Genomic DNA, 21,168 nt, shown 5'->3' with positions numbered 1-21,168 from the left:
TTGGTGCATCCAGACGGTTATAAAATGGCAAAAAAAAAGCACAAAAAAAGAGAAAATTAGTAAGTTGCAAAAAACGGGCACTTTTCTGTTATTAAATGGGAAGCAAACATTAACCCCCCCACCCACACACACATACCTAATTTTGTCTATCTATAACTTACCTATCTTTTACTTACTTTAGTGTGATATACTGAGCCCAACTGACAAAATTAGTTAAAAGTCCCAAATGTATGCCCTCCTTCTTTGGAGTTTTCATGGTTTTTCAACGCAATCCAGTGGGCTGAAATGGACCATTTATTGGACCATATGTTTGACATCCCTTCCCTGGTGCATATACAGCCTGTCCACAATTTAGCCTTCAACGTTTGTAGCTGGAGCTTTGATGTGGTGCAAAGAAACCTAATCTTACCTCAGCCAAACCCTCTCTGCACATATTATTCCCACTGTTACTGTCTATTCTGACATCAGTGGGTGAAGATAGTGAAATGGGCAGCTGGCCACAGGAACAGGGAAAAAGTACAGCAGATACTGTAAGCATGCCAACCAGTACATGCAAATATGAGATGACAGTGCTCTTAGTCAGCAAACCTGGCTTTTAGTTTTGAGCTTGTACACTTGTGTAGTTTGTCAGCCTGTCAGTCATTGGGTTAGACAGTCAATTGCATCTTTTTTTTGGTTACTTAGTCACTGTTACTTGACACGAGTTGTGTTGCTCTGTGCTCTGTGGGGACCATGAGTGAAGCTTAACCTTAATCCACAGAGGAGACTAAAATCGCCATGAAAACACACTCTCTGTTGGTCAGTCTATTTGTCTGTCCAGCTGCTTACTATAAAGCAGGCTATATCTACGCAGTGGAGCCAACTAGATGCAGGCTGATTATGTGATAATGCAAACTGCGCTGGAGCATCCATGCCCTCAAAACAAACACACGCAGTGCAATACTCAAGAAAAAAGATCCAGTGACTGGACATATATGAATGTGTTTGACAAATGTTCTATGGCTGAACATTTGCATGAATACACGTGATTCCATTGTGTATGCATATTCCTCCTGGTGGCTCACAAGCCTAACAGATCAAGCAGAGCAGATAAAAGCCAGGCAGTTTGTTTCCATATCAGAGAAGCAGCTCTACTGCATAGACTAACCTCTTTCATACACAGTGTTGAGCGCAGAAACACATATACACATGAAAGACATGTGGGCCAGAAGCATGCATAAACAAAAACTGTGTTTAATGCTCGCACATTCTAGCTCACTCAGTGATGCAGATATTGGAGTCCTTTATATCCGTCTTTCATATTCTTAATCTTTCTCTCTCTCTCTCTCTCTCTCTCTCTCTCACACACACACACACACACACACATATATGTTTGAGGATATCACATTGGGAATAAAACCCTTAGTGAGGTTCTATAGCACTGCTGAAACATCCTGCAGATTATCCTCTCCTGGCTCACACTCAGGCAGTGATATGAACACATGCAGTCCCACATACACAAAAATAGATGCGTACACAAAAGGTTTGCAAACAAATCTCTTTCACCCTCTCACCACAGACTCACATGGTAACTGAATAGTTTCAGCACCAGCATATTTATCCCTGGCTATTTATAGCTCAACTCTGTTTTATGACACATCCCACAACCCTACTGTAGAAGTGACTGTGTCTGCTGAATTATGTCTTTCTAACCATGGGTTTCTCTCTTCTGAGGCGTCTTGTCAGCACTTCCTGTATGTGCTAAGTGGAAGAGAAAGCAGACCATATGAAACATTTGTGCGCAGTTCTTGGCATGACTGCTCAAACTGTAGCTGATTTTACAGCAGATGGTAATCTTTAGCTGCTGTCAGATCAAGCTGCTGTGTTTAGTGTTTCACTAAACCCAATCCCACACCTGAACATAATTAGTCTCACCCAGCCAAAAGAGGTCACCATTGTCCATTGTTTGCAGCTGAGTAGGTGGTTTTTGAGTCCTGTGTGTTTCTCTGTGTGTGAATAAGAGCTTGTAAGATGGAAACAGTAAACTACACTAAAGGTTTTCACCCTTTTTCATTTTGTTGTTATTACTGATCGAAGGATTTCTTGGTCATTTTGTATTATTTAGCTATGCTGTGTTTATAAAGGTATAAATGATTGACAAATTTAGGTTGTTCTATTCTCTCCTCAGTTTGTGGGTGCATCAGTGTTTCATCTAAATCATCAATCAGTCGTTGTCTTGTGTGGCTTGCAACTGTCAATGTTTAATTGGGCTTGCAGTCAACAGTAATAGTAACTCCTATTAAGAGCTCAAATACAATACAAATTCTTAGAGTAAGACGCAAACAGCAAACAGTGCAATTTACCTCTGTTTGCGCATGTGAGCGGTAAACAGACTATTTTAAGAAATTGTTTTGCAAGGCTTTTTATGTATTGAGTTCACTTATGTTTGCAACTTAGCAGGTGGAGCTCAAAGTTCTTTTTGAGTCAAGCTTCACTGGCTGATTGACTAAAATGCATAAAATAAGAGCTTGTTTTAATCAGCTACATGTTTTTAAGGCAACATTTCACTTCTAAAACCTCATCAGCTGAAAAGCTGAATCATTTTTTTTTTCCACGTGCTGTTGGCTGCGGCATCATATTTGTGCTACAACAGGTTTATAAATTCTGCTGTCTGTGTGGTTGTGCGTGAATGACAAAGGTTATCCATGAGTCATAGGAAGCCTCTCCAAAAAACACAGACTTGTGACTAGTGTTCAGATGTGTAAAAACAGTAGTCTGGCCACTGTTGTTGTCTGTATTCACCAGCCACTTTATTAGATGCACCTTGCTCTTACCATGTTGGCCCCGTTTTGTGTTCAGGGTACTTTGATTCTTCACTGCGTAGATTCAGCAAGGTCCTGGAAAACATTCGTTACAGGTTTTGGTCCATACTAGCATGACAGCATCAGTTTTAGCAGTATTACTAGTTATGCATCCATGATACTCCACGGCATCCCAGAGGTGCACTACTGGCTTGAGATCGGGTGACTGTGCAGGTGTGAGTTCACTGTCCCCACACCATTACACCACCCGTTCTTAGCTGGCACGTATTCTGTGGTCTTCTGCTGTTGTAGCACAGCTGCTTCAAGGCTCAATGAAATGTGTGTTCAGAGATGCTCTTCTGCATAACTTGATTGTAACAAGTAGTTATTTGAGTTACTGTTGCCTTCCTATCAGCTCAGAGCAGTTGTGGCCATTCTCCTGAACTCAGGCATCATCAATGTATTTTCATCAAGGGAAAGCTGCTGCTCACTGCACAGGTTCTCTTTTTCTGACCAATCTCTGTAAACCCTAGAAATGGTTGTGTGGGAAAATCCCAGCAGATTATTAGTTTCTGAAACACATCAACAACCACGTTCATGTTCAGTGTGAACTGCAGCAGGTCGTCTTAACCACGTCTACATGTGTAAATGCATTTACTTTCTGTCCTGTGACTGGTTGATTAGATATCACCTGTAGAACAGGTCTACTTAATAAAGTGTATAATATATATAGCTTTTTTTTTTAAGATTTCCACACCCTATCTCCTGATTTTTTACTTTTATCAATACAGATGCTTGTTGTGACAAAGTGGGTGAGAAGACCATTTGTCTATATTCTTAGTTAACATTCTTGTTTTGATTTAACCATATTTCATATATAGTCTGCAATAGGCAAATATCTACTATCCCGGGTTTGTTTATGTTTTGCACTTTTACAGATTATATAATATAACATCTTGGTTTAAATCAATTCCTACAAGTTTGTTAAGTTAACATGTTATTTATTTTAACTGTTAATTGGTATTGTTTAGAACTTACCTTACCTACCTGTCTTCCAGAAACAAAAGGAGGAGATGTAGTTTTACTTCCTGCTTTATACCTTCTGGGTTGATCTGAGGTCACAGGAAGAGACCAAGTGCAGAAGGGGAAGAACTCTTATAATTTAATAAAGTTGAGTTTAGAGGGTTTATGAAGAAATAGATTTATTGTTGTAATATGTATTGATTACACCACAGAGTTTATGTTGCCAGTAAAGAGGAGTTGTTGCCAGTAAAGAGGAGTAGTAGAGGTTTGAATATAATCATGTTCATCTTACCTACCTACTTAATGGAATAGTCCAGAGGAGAAATTGTTTGGTTAAGTGGACTATTTAAGCAGAAGAACTCAGGTGTTTCGAGAAAGAAAGGTTCAGGTCAGTGTAGCTGTGTGCAGTTTGACCTTAATTTCCGTTGATTTAAGTTCAGTTATGTTTATTTGAACTGAGTTAGTTATAGAGTTGAGTTTCTTATTTGTTTCTTTGTAAATATTGTTTGGGTCACAAAATGGTGAATAAATCACTTGCTACACTGGACAGCATCAGTCTCCTGCACTTCTTTGACCGCTTAAGTCGAGTCCTACCACACTTGTCATTTCTTTTTCTGTGCTTCTTTCCGTCAGATCAGAAAGCGGCTTTTGTGTTCTAGCTAGCAAATGTACTAATATTACTCTGTGGTTTTGTGTGCTTTACATGATGGGTTATTTTTGTCTCATTTAAATTATATTTACATAGCAACCATCAGTCTCCCACCTCTTTTCAACCTCGGTTATATCTGTAGATATTTTTAGCTAAATGCCTCATTGTTCATTACACATGGACATTACGCTTGGATTTTTCTCTATCCGGTGATAAACTCTTGCAAAGTAGAGCCAACCAGTCATATTTTGTCATATTAAGCTCAGGTGGCTTTACGTTTACCTTGGAGCATGCACAGAAATCCTCACATCTACTAACTGCTTGCGACTTAATGAACTTTAAGAAAACAGGACGTCCAGCTGGCGTTGGACTGATCTGCTGGCTCTCAGCCCTATAATGCAGAGGAAGTTGTGTTGGCTGGGACACACAGGGCCATTGTAAAGCTACCACTAGGAACAGCGCTATTCATCAGAAAAAAAAGTCTGTCCAGTGCTTGCTCCGCCCCCAACATCCTCCCTTCAATGGAGCTTTCAGACCAACCAAGAAACTTCAAGGAAAGCCCTCCAAACACACTCCGTGCATGTTCGCATTGTAGTGGAATAACACAGCAGTGTCACTGATCGTCTCTGAATACGCTGCGATTTTATAGAACTTGACTTGGCTGAAAGTTAGATCACCAAGCCGGGCCGATGCACAGTTCACCGAATACTGGACGATGAGGCGGTCGGACCGTAGCACGCCTTTAACCGCTAATTTCCAAGATCCGAGATGTGGAAAGAGGAATATGATGTTCACTTCGACTTTTTGCTGCAACTCCTGTAAGCTTGGCTTTATCTCTGTAAACTCTTTTAAAGCTCTGATCTCCAGATGGGTGGGTACATTAACAATTATGCTGCGTGGCAAAATGGAAATAGTGAGGTAGCTGTGGTGTAAGTTGACCCTGGCGAAAAATTCCCATGATACTAGAATAATATTCATAGAAAGGCATATTTATGGTAAAAAAGAAAAGAAAAAGAAAAACCGTATTTTAATCTAATGTGGCACGTGGCTGACGATGTGCTGGACTGGGTTAGCTATTACTTTTCATTTGAATTAAAAAACAAACAAAAAAAAAACAAATCTGCTGGAATTATTATTATTATTGTTTTAATAATTCACCTATTGCTAGATAGATTATTTGATGTCGTGGGTACAGCAGAGTTCAGTTCAGTATTTAATTGAAGATATGACAGATCATAAGCTGCCAAGTTCAGGTTGATGGGTTTACAGTGGTAGGAAACGAAGAGCCAAAACTAAAAACACCACCCCTCTGATTAAGTGGAAAATGATTAAAAATAAGTCACTTTATCACTAGCTTACTGATCAAGTGATTAATGTCTTAATCAGTTATTGTTGGATTCAGTTCTAGTGATGTATTAAAATATGTAATAAATGGTTTGTAGCCAAAGACCTGATTGCTGTCACCTGCCTGCTTCTTATAAAATCAGTACGGCTGATCTGTTGTAGCAGCCACCAGTGTTATACCCTACGGAAAAGAGCAAATATCAGTAATGTGTGTGATTCTGTTTGTTTATTAATAAACAGTAAAGGCTGCTACTGTCATCAGTTCACTGAACTAATGGTAACGAGTGTTTTTATTCACAGAGGTGCCTTTGTTGTTTGTATTAGGTTCCGTTCTTACATTTGTTTTTAGTTTCATTTTCTGCCAAGACTCAATCTAAAAGTTGAAACAGATGACCTCACTGATACGCTTGCACAACTACACACAGAGCTTTACTTCTGCCTCTACTGCTATACATCACTTTGGCCATAGATCAGTGTAGGCTATATGAAAGCAAAAGAATAGCCTGTAAAATCACAGAATTTTACAATTTGGTTTACCCCATAATTGGTAATTACACTCATCAAAGATGTATTTAGGACCCTCCGCTTCCTCCCTCATGCACACACCCACACACACACCTTACACAGACACACCTTGTAGCTGTGGGCACGGGTAGTACACAGCTAAAGAGATTAGCATGTGAGTCAGAGACATGTCCTATCATGCTCTGAGTATGACACAGTCACACAGACACGAGCGCAGACTGAGTGGCGGTCACACTGACTGAATAAGACTGGCCTGGGGATACAAAATTGTGCCTTCACATAGACTAATAGCTTTGCTGTGTGCCACTTGGCCCTCAGTAACTCTGAGTGTCTTTTTCACAAAAGACCTGCACTAGATAGCTGACACTTAATACTGTGTCCCTCTCACTAATATTTTGTGTTTGTGTGTGCCAGAGACCGTTGCACGGGAGGGAGACTGGCATCATTTTAGCAATTTAGCCCCACGACTGATATGAGTTTTGAATGATTTATAAGGACGCTCTGAATGCAGTGAATTAATATGATCAGACAAGCGAAAGCACATTCACTGCTAACACCAGGCTGGATATTGTTTTAATGGTCTGGCACACTCTTTTTATTAGGTGTATATCAACATGTTTGCCTGTTGTTATGAATTTTTTCCCTTCATCTAATTGTTTGTGTCTCAAGTAACTAAGCTTTTGTGGGTGAGAGTTGTGTATTGATGAGGAGCTGGCTATGCTCTGTTTTCTCCCTGCTGTGGGACATGTCCAGGGGTAGCTGTGCAGGAATCATTTTAATCGCATCCCTGAACCAGATCTGATGGCCCCTTTTCCACTCCAAAGAGCAGCTAGTTTTACTCCTCCCGGAAACTCCCCACCCTGTCCCCAAGGCTGAGCCTTTGCACGCTGTCAATGGCCATTTTCTGCTGGCTTTATCTGCAATCTCGTTGTCATTCTTGGAAGTGATGCTTTGCTATGATAAGTTGGAGAAGTTTGTATGACCCAACTCTTGGTGGTTAAGAAGTTTATGTATCCTGTGACTCTGGGTACTCTGTTTATGGGGGTAATAGTCTGTTGCTACCAAGGCAAATTGGCCCCAGCAGATCAAGGGCCAGATGATGAGTCTATGAGATTAATAAATCAGCCAAGACATGAAAGTGGATCCTTGCCTGGAGCAGGGAAATCAGAGTCCTTTGTGGTACTGAGCTGTATGGGTGTAGCACACAGTCAGCTAAACAGTGCGTGAAGTCAGGGGACTGAGTCTTAGCTATGGAAACTAGTCATTTGTGAATTTGCCTGTAGCTTTTGATTTTTGTCCACTTTCATTCTTCTTCCTGTAGCGTGGGACACTTAGCTTCCGCTGTATCCATAGTAACCAACTAATCCTTTACGACAGCAGTGCCTAATGTATTGAATTTACGAGGGTAATGAAATTGGGCTGATCACATTATGCAAAGACATCTGAATCATCTGTTGGGGCTGCTGGCGGTGCATCATGGATGCAGAGACCAGCAGGAAATGAAGAAATGCTGCTGAGACTGACGGAGGTGAATGCGTGTACTCATTTGTCATCAGGGTGCTGGTAAACAACATGCGAGTGGTGTATCATTTCCATTTGCTTTTTTTGTTTGTTTGTTTTTGTCATGGATGGACGTTATGCTGTCTTTTAACCAATACTTTGCCTGTGGGGTCTGAATGGAGCAAGTGCCTTACAGACGTGCACATCACATGTGGAGAAATGTCAAGTCTCTATCGACACACAGAAGTCACAGAAATGACTTGGAATCAAAAACAATCCTCACTGTTTATTAAGATGCCAGTAAAAAGGCTACACAGCTTCCCACTGATTGACTCTGGCGTGCATAACAGTGTGCAAAGTATGTAGTGCAGTGCAGCACAGTGGATACAACATCAGTCAAGCTGCCACAGTAAGTCATAAATACATAAGCAGGGCACTAATTAATACTCTGCATTGATTATCTATGCTGTCTTTACAACAGTTTAACAGCCACAGAGCATGTGGGGCCTTTTGTTTGAATAAACAGACTGTTAAACTCTCCTTCAGCCCCCAGTAGCCTTCATCACAGCCTGCAGTAATGCCCTTATTTATTAAAGGTTGCCAACTGTAGCATGAGACTCAGCCTAGCTGTCATGGTGCTACTTAGAAGTCATGTAGTGTCTTCTGTGACTGAAAGCCTCAGAAACCTGCTGATGTCCTCAGGGTAAAACTCTGTAACGCCAAATCCTGTTTTACAAGCTGGACAGTGCAGTGTTTGAAAGATGTCTGCGTTTGCCAGACAGGGAGGGTCTGATGAAAGATGCTTTTAAGTTTCATTTTGCAAAATGTATAATTTAGTGTCTTTCTGAAGCATGACCCATACTAGTGATTAAAAAGTCAGAACATCAGCTCCTGCTGCTGTGTCAGTTTTTTAAAATCATTTTGTTGCAACATGATGGCTAAGCAAGTTAGCACTGTTTACCCACAGCAAGAAGGTCCTATGTCTCAACCTGTGCATGGGCCTTCTCTGTTCAGTCTGTCAGCTCTGGGTTCCCCTGCAATCAAAAACATGTTAGGTTAATCATAGGTTAATGTTTCTGTGTTGGCCAGGAAGCTCTTGCCCAAGAGATTCTAAATCTGAAGAACTCCATTTCCTGGTTATATAAAAGGTATATAAAGATTAAAAGTTTTTACTTCCCCCAATTTAATGTACAGTGCTAAATCACTAGGCTAAAAGCTTTTATGCCCGTCCACCCCTGTCAAATGTATTCCATTTATATCGATCCTGAACAATACTTGTGGAACTTCTAATAAATTGAATGAAGTTGACTTTATTCATATAAACATCAAATTTGTGTTAGATCACTAGGATCAGAGCATGAATGATATTTATGCAGCTTTAGGCCTGTTGAGCATGCTTTCCCCTGCAGTGGTTTTACATCCTTCTACTTAGGCTTTTACTGGCTGAAAGTATGATTCATTTATTTATTAATTTTTTTTTTTATATTTAAGCGTAAGCTTAAATGAGTAACTCACTTGGGTGAAATAGAAAAGAGCTTAATAATCAGTTCAGGCTGCTTATAAAATGGTATATTCCAGCAACGGTTAACACATTTCAGTTTGAAACATTACCATGTATTGTTACCATGGTGCATAGTGTTGGAAATCTGTCATCGATTCAGCCTGTGCAAGTTATTACTTTGCGCTGAAAACAGCACGTTCTGTCGTGTTCTTAACACTCACTTTATCTGTTCTTCACCTTTATTACTCCTGCAGGGGTGACTAAGTGCATTCTGTTTTTGGCATAAACTCCTTGTTTCATACTCTCACACAGACTCATTCACAGCTGGAATAGACATTTGACTGATAGACAAGGAGGTTGCAAAGGGCGTTTAACTAGCACATTTGGGTGTTTGGGGAAAGCTACCATCGAGGCCAGGGAAAGAGCATTACTTGGTCACTTCTGCGAAGCTTACTTTACTAACTTCCCAGCTGCATTTTCCCAAAATAGAAGGGTAGAATTAAAGGGTTTTCTTTATGTTATAGCCCTTTAATTCTAATTATCTTAGTGGTCCACGGTCTGAGATTAGTGGGGCTTTTTAGAGGAGATTGGGGCAGGTGAAATCAGCTTCAGCTGTATAATCAGCCATCATATCCACTGCATCAAAGTAGGACATTAAGTGACAGTGAAAGTGGGTCACTGCCATAACAAGTCATTTGAGCCTCATTTGACTTGTTTTTCTGTGCATGTGAGCATATGTTTATGTAATTGAGTTTTATGCTTCACAGTTGAGCTTTTTCTGTTTAGCTGTGAGTGAGTGGGTGTCCATAATGGGCATGCGTTCCATTCATTACCCTGGGTACCTGCTTGTGTGTGCGACTGTGTGTTTGTTTTTACATGTGTGTGTGTGTTCTCCTCCTCAGCGATGCCAACCTCACAGACGTGCTGTCTGACTCAGATGAGTGTGATTTGGGCAGTCTGGAACACGGGAGCACAGATACTCTGGCCAATGGCTGCCGAGCTGACTGTGAGGCTGCGAAGAGGCTTGCCAAGCGCCTCTATCACCTCGAGGGCTTCAAACGCTGCGATGTGGCCAGACACCTGGGCAAGAAGTGAGCACGCATACAGACAGTTAACACAGGCACACACACTCTGGTGTGATGGTCCAATACAGGGAGGTTTGTGGGCTTGCCACAAGTGTTCCATATCCACGAGACACAAAGATGATGGATGTAAAAATCAAACAAACAAACAAAACAGAAAAAAGTTTCATTAAACACTCCTCAATGTGTATTCATATCTGAATGTGTATCCATTATCTATAAATATTTCCCAGTAGGCACACAAAAATAAGGGCGCAACAAGTCAGGTTTTAACTGTTTTGTAGGTAAATATAACTGTATTGTAATTTGAAATAAAATATAATGAAGTTCCGTTTAATCACAGGGGAGTTACACCCTTAGTCGTGGCTGTAACATAGTGTTATCAAACATTTATATAACATTTGTTGATGTGCTTTCTGTCTCCCTGCAGTAATGAGTTCAGCCAGATGGTGGCATCAGAGTACCTGAGCTTCTTTGATTTCTCTGGCTTGTCGCTGGATCGCGCCCTGAGGTAATGCCCACTCAGCACTGGCAGGTGATGAATGTGTGATGGTAGAGCTATTAGTGCATGCACCTAGGCTGTGTGTGTTCTTCACATTCCCTCTTCACAACACATTAGCTTTGTGTTAATCAAGCTGTCGTGCTCAGTACAGTTAGCTGGTGTAGCTGACAGCTGCAGAGTACATCACGGTCTTGTATCTGACATGTTGCTGTCTCAGACTGCTGCCTTCAGTGCAGGACTTTCAGTTGAGTGAACAATGCTGATGAAAAGTGACATCCTGCATTCATTTTGGTACTGTTGGGATCTTTACATATTCTGGATCTTCAAAGTACATTCAGCCAAAGTGATGAATTCTGAAAAAATATTTTTTAGATGCATCATCTATATCTAAATCTGAAAAAAAGATGTCAGCTACCAAGATGGCTTCCCTAGAATAATAACTTTAAATTTAGCACAGTTAACAAAAACAGAAAATGCTCAGATCTGTGATAATAATATGCTTTTGTTGTTTAACAAAAGTGTCAGTTGACAAATCAATCAGTGATTTTGACACTCTGATCCCCTCTGATTTATTTACAGTTTAGATGTGGAACCTGTACCATACTGCACTATGCCACAATGACCTGAGTTTTAAAAAGCAGGACTAACTGTTGCAGTTTTGGGTTTTTTTGAGAAAAATGTTTCATAAGGTTGTTCATGTGTGGCAGGAACTTCTTAAAGGCCTTTCCACTGATGGGCGAAACCCAGGAGAGAGAGCGGGTCCTTGTCCATTTCTCCAGACGCTATTGCCACTGTAACCCCCAGACACCCACCTCTGAAGGTCAGAGCTGTGAAGGTGATGATAAAGATAATCAAGGGTAACAGTATTATAATCAGAAAGTGAAAAAAGACAAAAAAAAATCGCTGTTGTTGGTGTCCATGTAGAAAACAGTTGACTAAATGTCCATGGCCCATAGTTTTGCATTGCAGTGATGAAGCTGGTGCATTTCAATTCTTAAAATGTAACTATTGCAAATCACTTTATAGCACCAGATGATATTATTTGAGTGTGTATATTTTGTGCAGCACTGCAGACGTGTGCTGAAAAATTGTATGTACATTGATTTTGTACACTATTGTTTTTATATGAGTGTGTGTGTGCTTAGAAAGAAGTGGTGTGACATTTAGCGGACCTCAGCCATGTGTACTGTCCCTTTACAGATGGAGCCCACACATTGACCTGCGCCCTCATGCTGCTCAACACAGATCTGCATGGACATGTATGTATTGTATTTCTCTGACATTCTGATTCCCAGAATTAACAACCTTTCATTTGTCTAAATCGCTCTTCATGTGACTTCATATTGCTATAGAAAGCCCACCTGTGAGGTCTGCTATCTACCTGTTGTTTTTGCAAGCTTAGCTTTAACAAAATGTTGGTTAGTTGTTCAGTCCCTTCAGAACAAGGAACGCTAACTAAAGTGTTACTTGTTTGTTGCTGCTGCCTTAGAACACTGACTACAGTGACCCTGACACTAATGAATGCATCAAAGTTAGATAAACTAGCTGACGTTCGCTAAATAGCTTTCACATTTGCTTTGACAGTGAAAGATTTCTTGTCCTTCACCTCCCAAAGGCAGTATTATCGACCCATCCAGATCAAAGATAAATGTAATTATCAGTGAAAGGTGATTTTCAGGAAGATACAAACATAGCCAAAGTGGACCTCCGGCAGGGACTTTTTTTTAAATGAGTCTGGAGTCCCCAAAACATGTAGGTTGTTGACATTCAGGTCTTACCTCACAGGACTGAAAACTGAATTAGACAACAGAGTGTAAATACAGGCCTTTGTCAGCAATGCCATGTCTTTATCTATGTCCTCTTTTAGGTATAGTTCTTCTTCTTTCCCTTCTCTGTCTGTGCTTTTGTCCCAGCTTCTCTCTCCCCTCCCCGGCCTAGTTTCTGACCTGTTTCTGTCTCTCCTCTCCTCCTGTAGTCTCGTCTGTTCCCTTCTAAAAACAGGGACACTGTGGTCTGCATAACATGATCCATCATAGGCTTTTTGCTTTGCTTTTCTTCACCCTCCTGCTAATAGTAGTTTTACTTAATAGGCCTTCTCTAATTAAAATCCTCTCTTTTCTCAATCTCTTTCCCTCCTTTTCAAATCCATCCTCTGCTAACCATATCTGGTCCCCTGGTCTGTCTCTGCCCCTGCAGGTGGTAAGTATACGTACAGTACTAACACTCATCTCGTTCACAAATGCTCCTCCTTTTGTCAGCCGACAATGGAATTGAAGTCATATTTTTAAAATGTAGGTATTTAGATACTTTCGTTCAGTGAGACAAAAGTATTTAAATACCTAAGTTTGGTTGGTATTTATGCTGCTTAAATGAAAACTGATCATTCAGTGAAGTTGTAAGAGTATTATCTTCTTGTGACCATTAGTGGATCATACCAGTAAAGAGAGAATAAAACATTTTCCACTGCCTGTCAGATCACATCCTGAATAATTTCTGTTTTCGCTGGAAAAGGGAACTGGGCTGTCTTGCCTGCTATGTAGCCTCCCTGGAGGAATGTGTGAATCACATCAGTTTCAGATCAGTTTTATTTCCACTTCTGTGTCTATTCAGGTTAGAAACATCTCCCTTCTAATCATAATGAGGCATCGTGATTAGAGGTCAAAACGCTGGTAAAAGGTGTGCTTGATATGTTCTAATATAGGCACTACTACTGCGGTAGTACCTCAGCTGTATAACACTGCCACCCAGTGGACAGAATCTAAGCTGCATTGACATTGGAGTCGATAAAACTCGGTGTAAAGCACCAGTTTCTTTAAAATAATAATAATAATAATATATTTTTAAAAAATCTTTTCATACACATGCCCCCCCCAAAAATCATCAAATTGTTGTTTGTTCATTTCTCTCTGTCTCTTGGTGTGTTCTCCTCTCCTCAGAACATTGGGAAGAAGATGTCCTGTCAGCAGTTTATCAGTAATCTAGAAGGTCTCAACAACAGCAAAGACTTTCCCAAAGATTTATTAAAGGTACAGATCTCGTCCTGAAGTAGCACAGCAACAGGAGACTGAGTCAGCTTGATTGTTATTTATTCATTTATTCTCAGCCACAGACTAAAGTTTGTGTTGTCATTCCAACCCTGTAGTCTATTTTTTTTTAAAGAAAATGTTCACAAGTCCCCTCTTTTGTTGCCTGCACAGGTTTTGTATAACTCGATCAAGAACGAGAAGCTTGAGTGGGCAGTGTGAGTATGTGTTCTGTGCCCATCAAAAGGATAAGTATTTGTAGTATGCAAGTTTTTTGAAGTAAGTGCACTTGAATACATCTCAATGTGTTTGTGTGTGTGTGTGTGTGTGTGTGTGTGTGCAGTGAGGAGGAGGAGCTGAGGAAGAGTCTGTCAGAACTGGTGGAGGAGCAATGTGAGGGCGGGAGTAAACGTGTTGCTAGGGTAACGGACGGCAGTAACCCTTTCATTGCCATTCCCATTCTCCTAAATGCCGTCACCTACAAGCATGGTGTGCTGACCCGGAAAAGCCACGCCGACATGGATGGCAAACGCAGTGAGTACACACATTTTTGACTCAAGTTAGCAAATCCTTTATGATAAAGAAAAATAGTAATAAAGCAAGAGCTTTCTTTGTGTTTTTTCTCCTAGCTCCAAGGGGTCGCCGAGGATGGAAGAAGTTCTATGCAGTTCTGAAAGGGATGATCTTATATCTCCAGAAGGTACCGCATCTCGTCCTCTGCTCTGTTACCATAGAAACACACTGCTGTCACTGCAGTGGTGGATGCTGTGAGCTTCTGTGCTCTGTGTGTGTGTGTGTGTGTGTGTGTGTGTGTGTGTGTGTGTGTGTGTGTGTGTGTGTGTGTGTGTGTGTGTGTGTGTGTGTGTGTGTGTGTGCCAGAAAGGGAGGGAGATAGAAAAGGCATTAACAGAGGAAATGAGGCTGGTCTGTGTAAGTGTGTGTTTGTCTCCCCCTGCTGGCGGGAAGACTTTACTAACAGCCCATAAGGTTAAATGAATTAGCTTCTATTTCTTGTCATCAGGATAATATTTTTAATTTCAGGTGATGGTATGAAGGTGATTTTACTCTGGTGTCAACCTGAATGTAGTGATCTGGACACCATCGATACGTGCAACAGTTTCCTTTTATTCTTGTTACTTACCCAGGATGAGTACAAGCCAGATACCGACATTTCAGAGGTGGACCTGAAGAACGCAGTGCGGATCCACCACGCTTTAGCTACTCGTGCCACCGACTACAGCAAGAGAGCCTACGTACTGAAGCTCAAAACCTCAGACTGGAGAGTCTTTCTGCTGCAGGCACCGTAAGTTATCTGTCCTTAAACAGTAAAATTTTAGGTTTCGAAATTTTACAACTTTTTTTTTTCAAGTTTTAATTTTGCATTATTTTTGATGAAACCATGTTACTTCGGCTTGAGAATGAATGTTTTAAGAGGATACGCAGGTGTAGAGGAGAAGGGTGTGTGGTGCATAATGATCTATGAATAATCTGTAAATAGCCCTGCTCTTAAGAAGAATTTCTATGGTGGTTTAAGGTGCTAAAAAAGGAGTACCTACTAATAATCCGATAATGGAAGGCACTATCTCTCATTTGATATTCAGCATGCCTCAAAACACTGATTACACTATTATTGTGTCGAATGACTTCAGAACTGTTTCTGTGTTGGATTTGTCATTTAGATTTGAAATCTTAAAAGCTTTCAATTGAAAATGTAGGTGTTTAGTATAACTAGTTGGATGTTTGATATGATTTTAATTGCTCGGTTGCTGTCATAATTTTCCTGCTAAAATGAAACATACCACCATTAAAACTTGAATGAATTGGTTCTCTGTCTTTGTTTCTGTCTCTCTCCAGGAGTGAGGAGGAGATGATGTCTTGGATCTTCCGGATTAACCTGGTGGCGGCGCTGTTTTCTGCCCCAGCCTTCCCTGCTGCTATCGGCTCCATGAAGAAATTCTGTCGGCCCATCCTGCCGTCCTCATCCACCCGACTGAACCAGGTCCGCACTCAAGCACATGCACAGATGGTGGCACGCATTAGAAACACAAGCTTCCTTCTCTTGCATCCCACAAGAAACATTATACACCAATGTCAGCATTCAGCATCCAGTACTAATTGCATATACCACACAGTCTATTTCAGCAGCATGCACATTTTACATATGCTATTTGTATCTGCTTACATCTGATTGGCTGTTTTGGGGTCCTCTGGCATCTGTTTGCGCTGTGATTGGTGCAGGAGGACCAGCTGCTGAGTCACGAGAACAAGCTGAAGCAGATGAGCCTGGAGCTGGAAGAACACCGGAAAAATCTGCCCTCAGCTGACCCAAAAAGCAGAGAGTGGGAGGAGTACCGGCTCAAAGAGCACTACCTCGCATACGAGGTAAATTCTTTGTGCTGCTTTTTGTTAATTTCTCTGTTTTTAATTTTCTTTTTTTAACTGATAAACAGCTAATAGACCACGAATTATGACAGAGGAACATGTCTGCTGTATTATTTTTAGAGTCAAGGGTCACTTTATTTACCCTTGGTATTAAAAGCTGGGGTAGACAACCTGTTTTTTTGGCAAATTGTGTTATTGGTCTCTTCTGTTTGACTCTCGATTAATTGTCCTTTGGTCTTTTTGTCTTCAAAAACACATCTCTCCCTCCACGCCCCTCTCTGAGCAGAAGACTCGGTATGAGACATACATCAGCCTCCTGCAGGCTAAAATACGCACAGAGACGGATGACCTTGAGAAGATTGAGGCCAGCGTGATGGGCGGCCTGATCATGGAGGGCGGTCTGGCCGGCCGAGAGTGCCACCTCCGCAAGACGCAGTCCTCGCCGTCCATCAGTCAGGCGCACGGTGGCCTGAACGGGAGGGCAACTGGATGCGACATCCCAGGAAAGAGGAGCTGAGGAAAGAAGACCAAATGCCACAGCCCTCAAAGCAGCATCTCTTCAAGCCAAACTAGTTAAATCCTACAAGTCCTTCTCGGATTTGCTGTTAGCATTTTATTTATTGTGCTCCATTCTTTAGTAAGCCATCACTATCCTTCCCAGAATTTATCAACCGTGATGATAAGTTCCTGTAATGAGCAATAGATAAGAAGAGCGTGCGCTTGATACCCCACCACAAGCGACCCTGCCAAACCTCAGTTCTTTTAACTTTTGTTATTGCACATTACAACGATCATAACTGTGATCACTATTTATAGCAGCATCGTCAGTATTAATTTTTGAACTCAGAGTGAAGAGTTGTCTTTAGTTGAAATGTGTTTTTTAGTTGTGAGCTGCAGTAGTTTATAACCTGTCGATATAAGACTGCACAGACACAGACTGGTTTCCTTTGCCTTGCTCCGCAGCCTGGGAGTCAAGCAGTGATTGAGATGGACATAGTACAGATGGTACTACTGTAGCATTTTGGCTTTACTTCAACTCGCGTTTACACACTCGGCCACTCACAAGACTGTGTGCTTTATGGACCTACAATATTGTTGGAGAATGGTGTCTGAAGATGCAACATATCTGTCCCGGAGATATAGGAACACGGAGAAGAACTCAGGAGGATCAGATTCCTGTATAGCATATTTATTTATTTATTTAACCTTTATTCACCCCAGCAAGGGTTCCCCTCTCAACATTCACACATTTACATACATTCACATGTGAGCAGGAGCTGCCAAGAGGAACCATAGTTTAAACTGTTCACTGAGCTGCTCCACCGGAGGAACTGGAGGTTGAGTGCCTTACTCAAGGGCACCTCGGCACTAGCTGTTGAGGGATTTAAAGAATACTGTTACTTGTCAGAGATCAAACATGTGTTCCTGTGATTTTTGAGCTGCCGCTTCCCCCCTCTAATACTAACCTGTGTTTAACTGTATGTTTCTGGAGAGGGCAAAAGCACTGTGCCATGTTATCCACTTACTGCTCTTTCTGTACCATGACTGAGTAAACTGAGCTGCCAGAACTCATATGTAACAATATATGGTTGGGCGTGAGGTTTCTGAAGACTGAAGGGCTGAACAGGAAAGTGTGGGTGGGCTGGTGTGTGCACATGCATGTGTGTGTACGCGTGTGCATTGGCGTGCTTTTGAAAGTGGCTCCAGTTAAGAATTTGAACTTGTAGGCGACAGGAAGAAGTAAATATAGCAGGGTCATGTTATTTGTATAAAGATTTTGTTGAGCACATTGAGAGAAAACAAGCCAACGGCCTTCTGCTGAATAGCACTGCCGGCACAGTCAGGCCTGGATCTCTCAAAAGCATCTTCAGGACAAAGCCAGCCACGTGATAAAACGTGTTTTTAAGTCTGACTGATCTCTGCTCTGATTTATAACATGCTACATGGACCTATCGCAGCGTCGTTTGCCCTGTTATAATTTTGGGAATTTGACTTTCTGTTGCCAAGCTTCTTATTAGATGAAGATGTTTTTGGGAAAGCAGGCCCTGACCGATTTCAGATGGAGGCTGGCTGACAGCAGAGCATAGCAGCAGGACTGCTCTAGCGTAGTGGGCTAAATTCAGGTAGGCTGACAGCATGCTGGATAGGAGAGGGGAACGGCGGCAAAACAACTCCACCAGCAAAGTAGCGATCAAAACACCCTCCACATGGGTGAGAAGGAGCTGATGGAGGAGAGACTTGTTTTCTTAGAAGAGACTGGTTTGGTTTACTTAGTACGACCGTCTCTGCCAGCCAAGAACAGGCAAAATGGACATCCAGCACACATTACTCCAAACTGAGGAAAACAACATAATGAGGCCGATTCTTCTGGAAGGAGGACTTGTGTAAGGTTGTGGGAAAAGGACATATGGTGGTATCGCTCTCTGTGAGCACCTCAATTGATCCTATATCCCCCAAACACACACACACACACATACACACGTTCTCTTTCTGTGTGATTTGTTATGTAATGACACAACTGTAGATCAGTGAGTTCAGCGCCCCCCTCACACAAACACAGTGTGACTCAGAAGCATGTAGACATAACCAGGGTTGATGGGAGGAACAATTATATCTTTGGCTCCGGACACATTGCTTCTGTTGCTACGTACATTGTATTAATAGTGACTGATGGGATCTGAGATCCTTTTGGGACTTTGCTGGAAATCTGGAATCACAGCTGGAATCCTGGAACCTGATTCTTGTACAGACCAAAACGCTGAAACAGGAGCGGAGCTTTCAGAGAGGAAGTACTTTTTCTAAAGCTGTATTGTTAGGATAAATACCTGCTTTCTTACAGGGAGACTTCCCCTTATAGTCACTTTGGCTGTTGTGCTAACCATTGTTTCCCAATGTTCTAGGTTAGGCCTGTGCTGTAATATAGGGTTGTGGAAAAAAATAGTTGATTGTTATGTTTTATTTAAGCAAAAAAAAAAAAAAAGACAACTTCGGCACTTTGATGTCAGGATTGGATTTTTCTTTTTGTTTGTTTTGTTTGTATATCTGAACTTTTCTGACAGGATGCTCATACTATGTAAAGGACATATTTACTGAATATTTAGTCTGTGCTTCATAAAGTAAGCTTTTATACAGATTGATTGTGGTTGTAATTTATAAAACTGTCAAGACTAAAACAATGAAAAGCTAAAAAAAAAAAAAAAATCCGTGCCAGTTTTTTAATTTGTGTTTTAAGTTTTAATTTGTGTTTGTGTTTTTTAATTTCTTTGACATTCTGCAGACATGACTATTACTGTGTAATGCTTTTAAATGTCTCCTGTTTACAACTACGCCCACTTTCCTCCACAGGTCAGTGCACTTGTTTGAAAGTTGCTGCAAAAATGTGTTGCCTTGCAGTTAAACTGTCAGTTGTTAAGTTGCACATTTACCCATTGTGGAGCACATTTATCGTAAACCCTCATTGGCCACTTTATTAGGTTCGACCCTCCCTTTTATTTTCCTTCAAAACACAAAGGTGCTGGAGACACTCCTCAAAGATTTTGGCGCCTAATAAAGTTGCTTCAGATTTTTTAGCTATTTATCCATGACGTGAATCTCCTACATCCCACATCTCAGTACAGTAAACTCATTGTCATGTTCAAGAAACCTCTTTGAGATGATTTAAGCTTTGTGACATGAAGCTTTATCAGAAGATCGGTGCACTGTGGTCATAAAGGGAAGGACATGGTCACTAGCAATACTCAAGTAGGCTGTGGTGTTTAAAGCATGCTCAGTTGGTACTAAAGAGTATGATGATGAAATATTTGCAACACCAAGGGAGAATCGGTCCATCCTTTAATGTTGGTTGTGCCAAATTCTAATCCTACCATCCAAATATTCAAGGAGAAATCAACACTCCTCAGGGCAGGCAAACTTTTTCCAATCTGTAGTCCTGAGTTTTCTTTGCATTGTAACTTCAGTTTCAAGGCTTGATGTGTTCAGAGATCTTCTTCTGAACACTTGGTTGTAATGAGTGGTCATTTGAGTTACTATTGCCTCCCTGTCAGCTTGATGCAGTCTGCCCATTCTCTTTCTGACCTCTGGCATCCACAATCATTTTCACCCAGAGAACCGAACTACCGCTCACTCTATACACTATAGATGGATTTGGAGCAGATCAGCAGTTTTTCTAAAATACTAGGACCAACCTGTTTGGTACCAACAACTATGCCATGTTCTAAAGCTCTGTTTGAATTTCAGCAGGCTATCATAATCATGCCTGCATCCCTAATTGCATTATGTTGCTGCCATGTACACAAGAGGTTGAACATGTGTACCTAATGAAGTGGCCAGTGAATGTATATGTTTATGTTACATACACATATTCAAAAACGAAGTTTCTGTAAAAGTTTAGCTATAGGTTGCTTAATGACAGAGACCGCAGACACACCTGGCATGTGTCTGTGGTCATGGCCATGTGTTTGTGGAACAAACAACCTATTTCGTGTGTGACGTGTTTAGTACACAACCATAAAGCCTCACAGCTGAGACTGTAGGTAAGAGCTAAGCGTGACTTTTTTTTTTAAAGTTTAGTTGAAAGAACATGATAAATATTTAATTACACATTTAGCGCAGCATAACTATGCCACTATAATAATTTAATATGCTTAGTTTAAGACTATAAGGAACGAATATCCTGTAGCTGCCCACATATTAGTCACAATAACGTTATGGGGTTTTTTTTAAATGTCCACTCGACTATTTCCCCTTAGTTGTCATTTGCCCCATGTATATAAAGGTGATTCAGTAACAGGGTTAATTTGATACCTAACGATATAAAGAATTAGCCGATGTGAAAAAATAAACAGGTATGGTAGACCG

At 41.1% G+C, this 21,168-nt stretch overlaps 1 protein-coding gene across 2 annotated transcripts in view; it reads left to right on the top strand.

Annotated features, from left to right (window-relative positions):
* psd2 (pleckstrin and Sec7 domain containing 2) overlaps nt 1–19,275 on the top strand; it is a 35,613-nt gene extending 16,338 nt beyond the window's left edge. Inside the window, exons 4-15 of one of the 2 annotated variants that reach the window (XM_040016604.1) lie at nt 10,225–10,413; nt 10,835–10,915; nt 11,614–11,741; nt 12,107–12,165; nt 13,843–13,932; nt 14,104–14,147; nt 14,273–14,463; nt 14,559–14,629; nt 15,075–15,232; nt 15,784–15,928; nt 16,168–16,311; nt 16,598–19,275. In XM_040016604.1, the coding sequence (XP_039872538.1) occupies nt 10,225–10,413; nt 10,835–10,915; nt 11,614–11,741; nt 12,107–12,165; nt 13,843–13,932; nt 14,104–14,147; nt 14,273–14,463; nt 14,559–14,629; nt 15,075–15,232; nt 15,784–15,928; nt 16,168–16,311; nt 16,598–16,828 (1,531 nt within the window). In that variant the 3' untranslated portion in view covers nt 16,829–19,275. The remainder of the gene's footprint in view (nt 1–10,224; nt 10,414–10,834; nt 10,916–11,613; nt 11,742–12,106; nt 12,166–13,842; nt 13,933–14,103; nt 14,148–14,272; nt 14,464–14,558; nt 14,630–15,074; nt 15,233–15,783; nt 15,929–16,167; nt 16,312–16,597) is intronic. The other variant, XM_040016605.1, reaches the window with a different exon arrangement.
* The last annotated feature ends 1,893 nt before the right edge of the window (nt 19,276–21,168 follow it).

This window comes from Simochromis diagramma, unplaced genomic scaffold (assembly GCF_900408965.1).
Source record: "Simochromis diagramma unplaced genomic scaffold, fSimDia1.1 OVJJ01000685.1, whole genome shotgun sequence".
Taxonomy (NCBI): domain Eukaryota; kingdom Metazoa; phylum Chordata; class Actinopteri; order Cichliformes; family Cichlidae; genus Simochromis; species Simochromis diagramma.
This window is presented reverse-complemented; position numbering and strand designations above follow the sequence as displayed.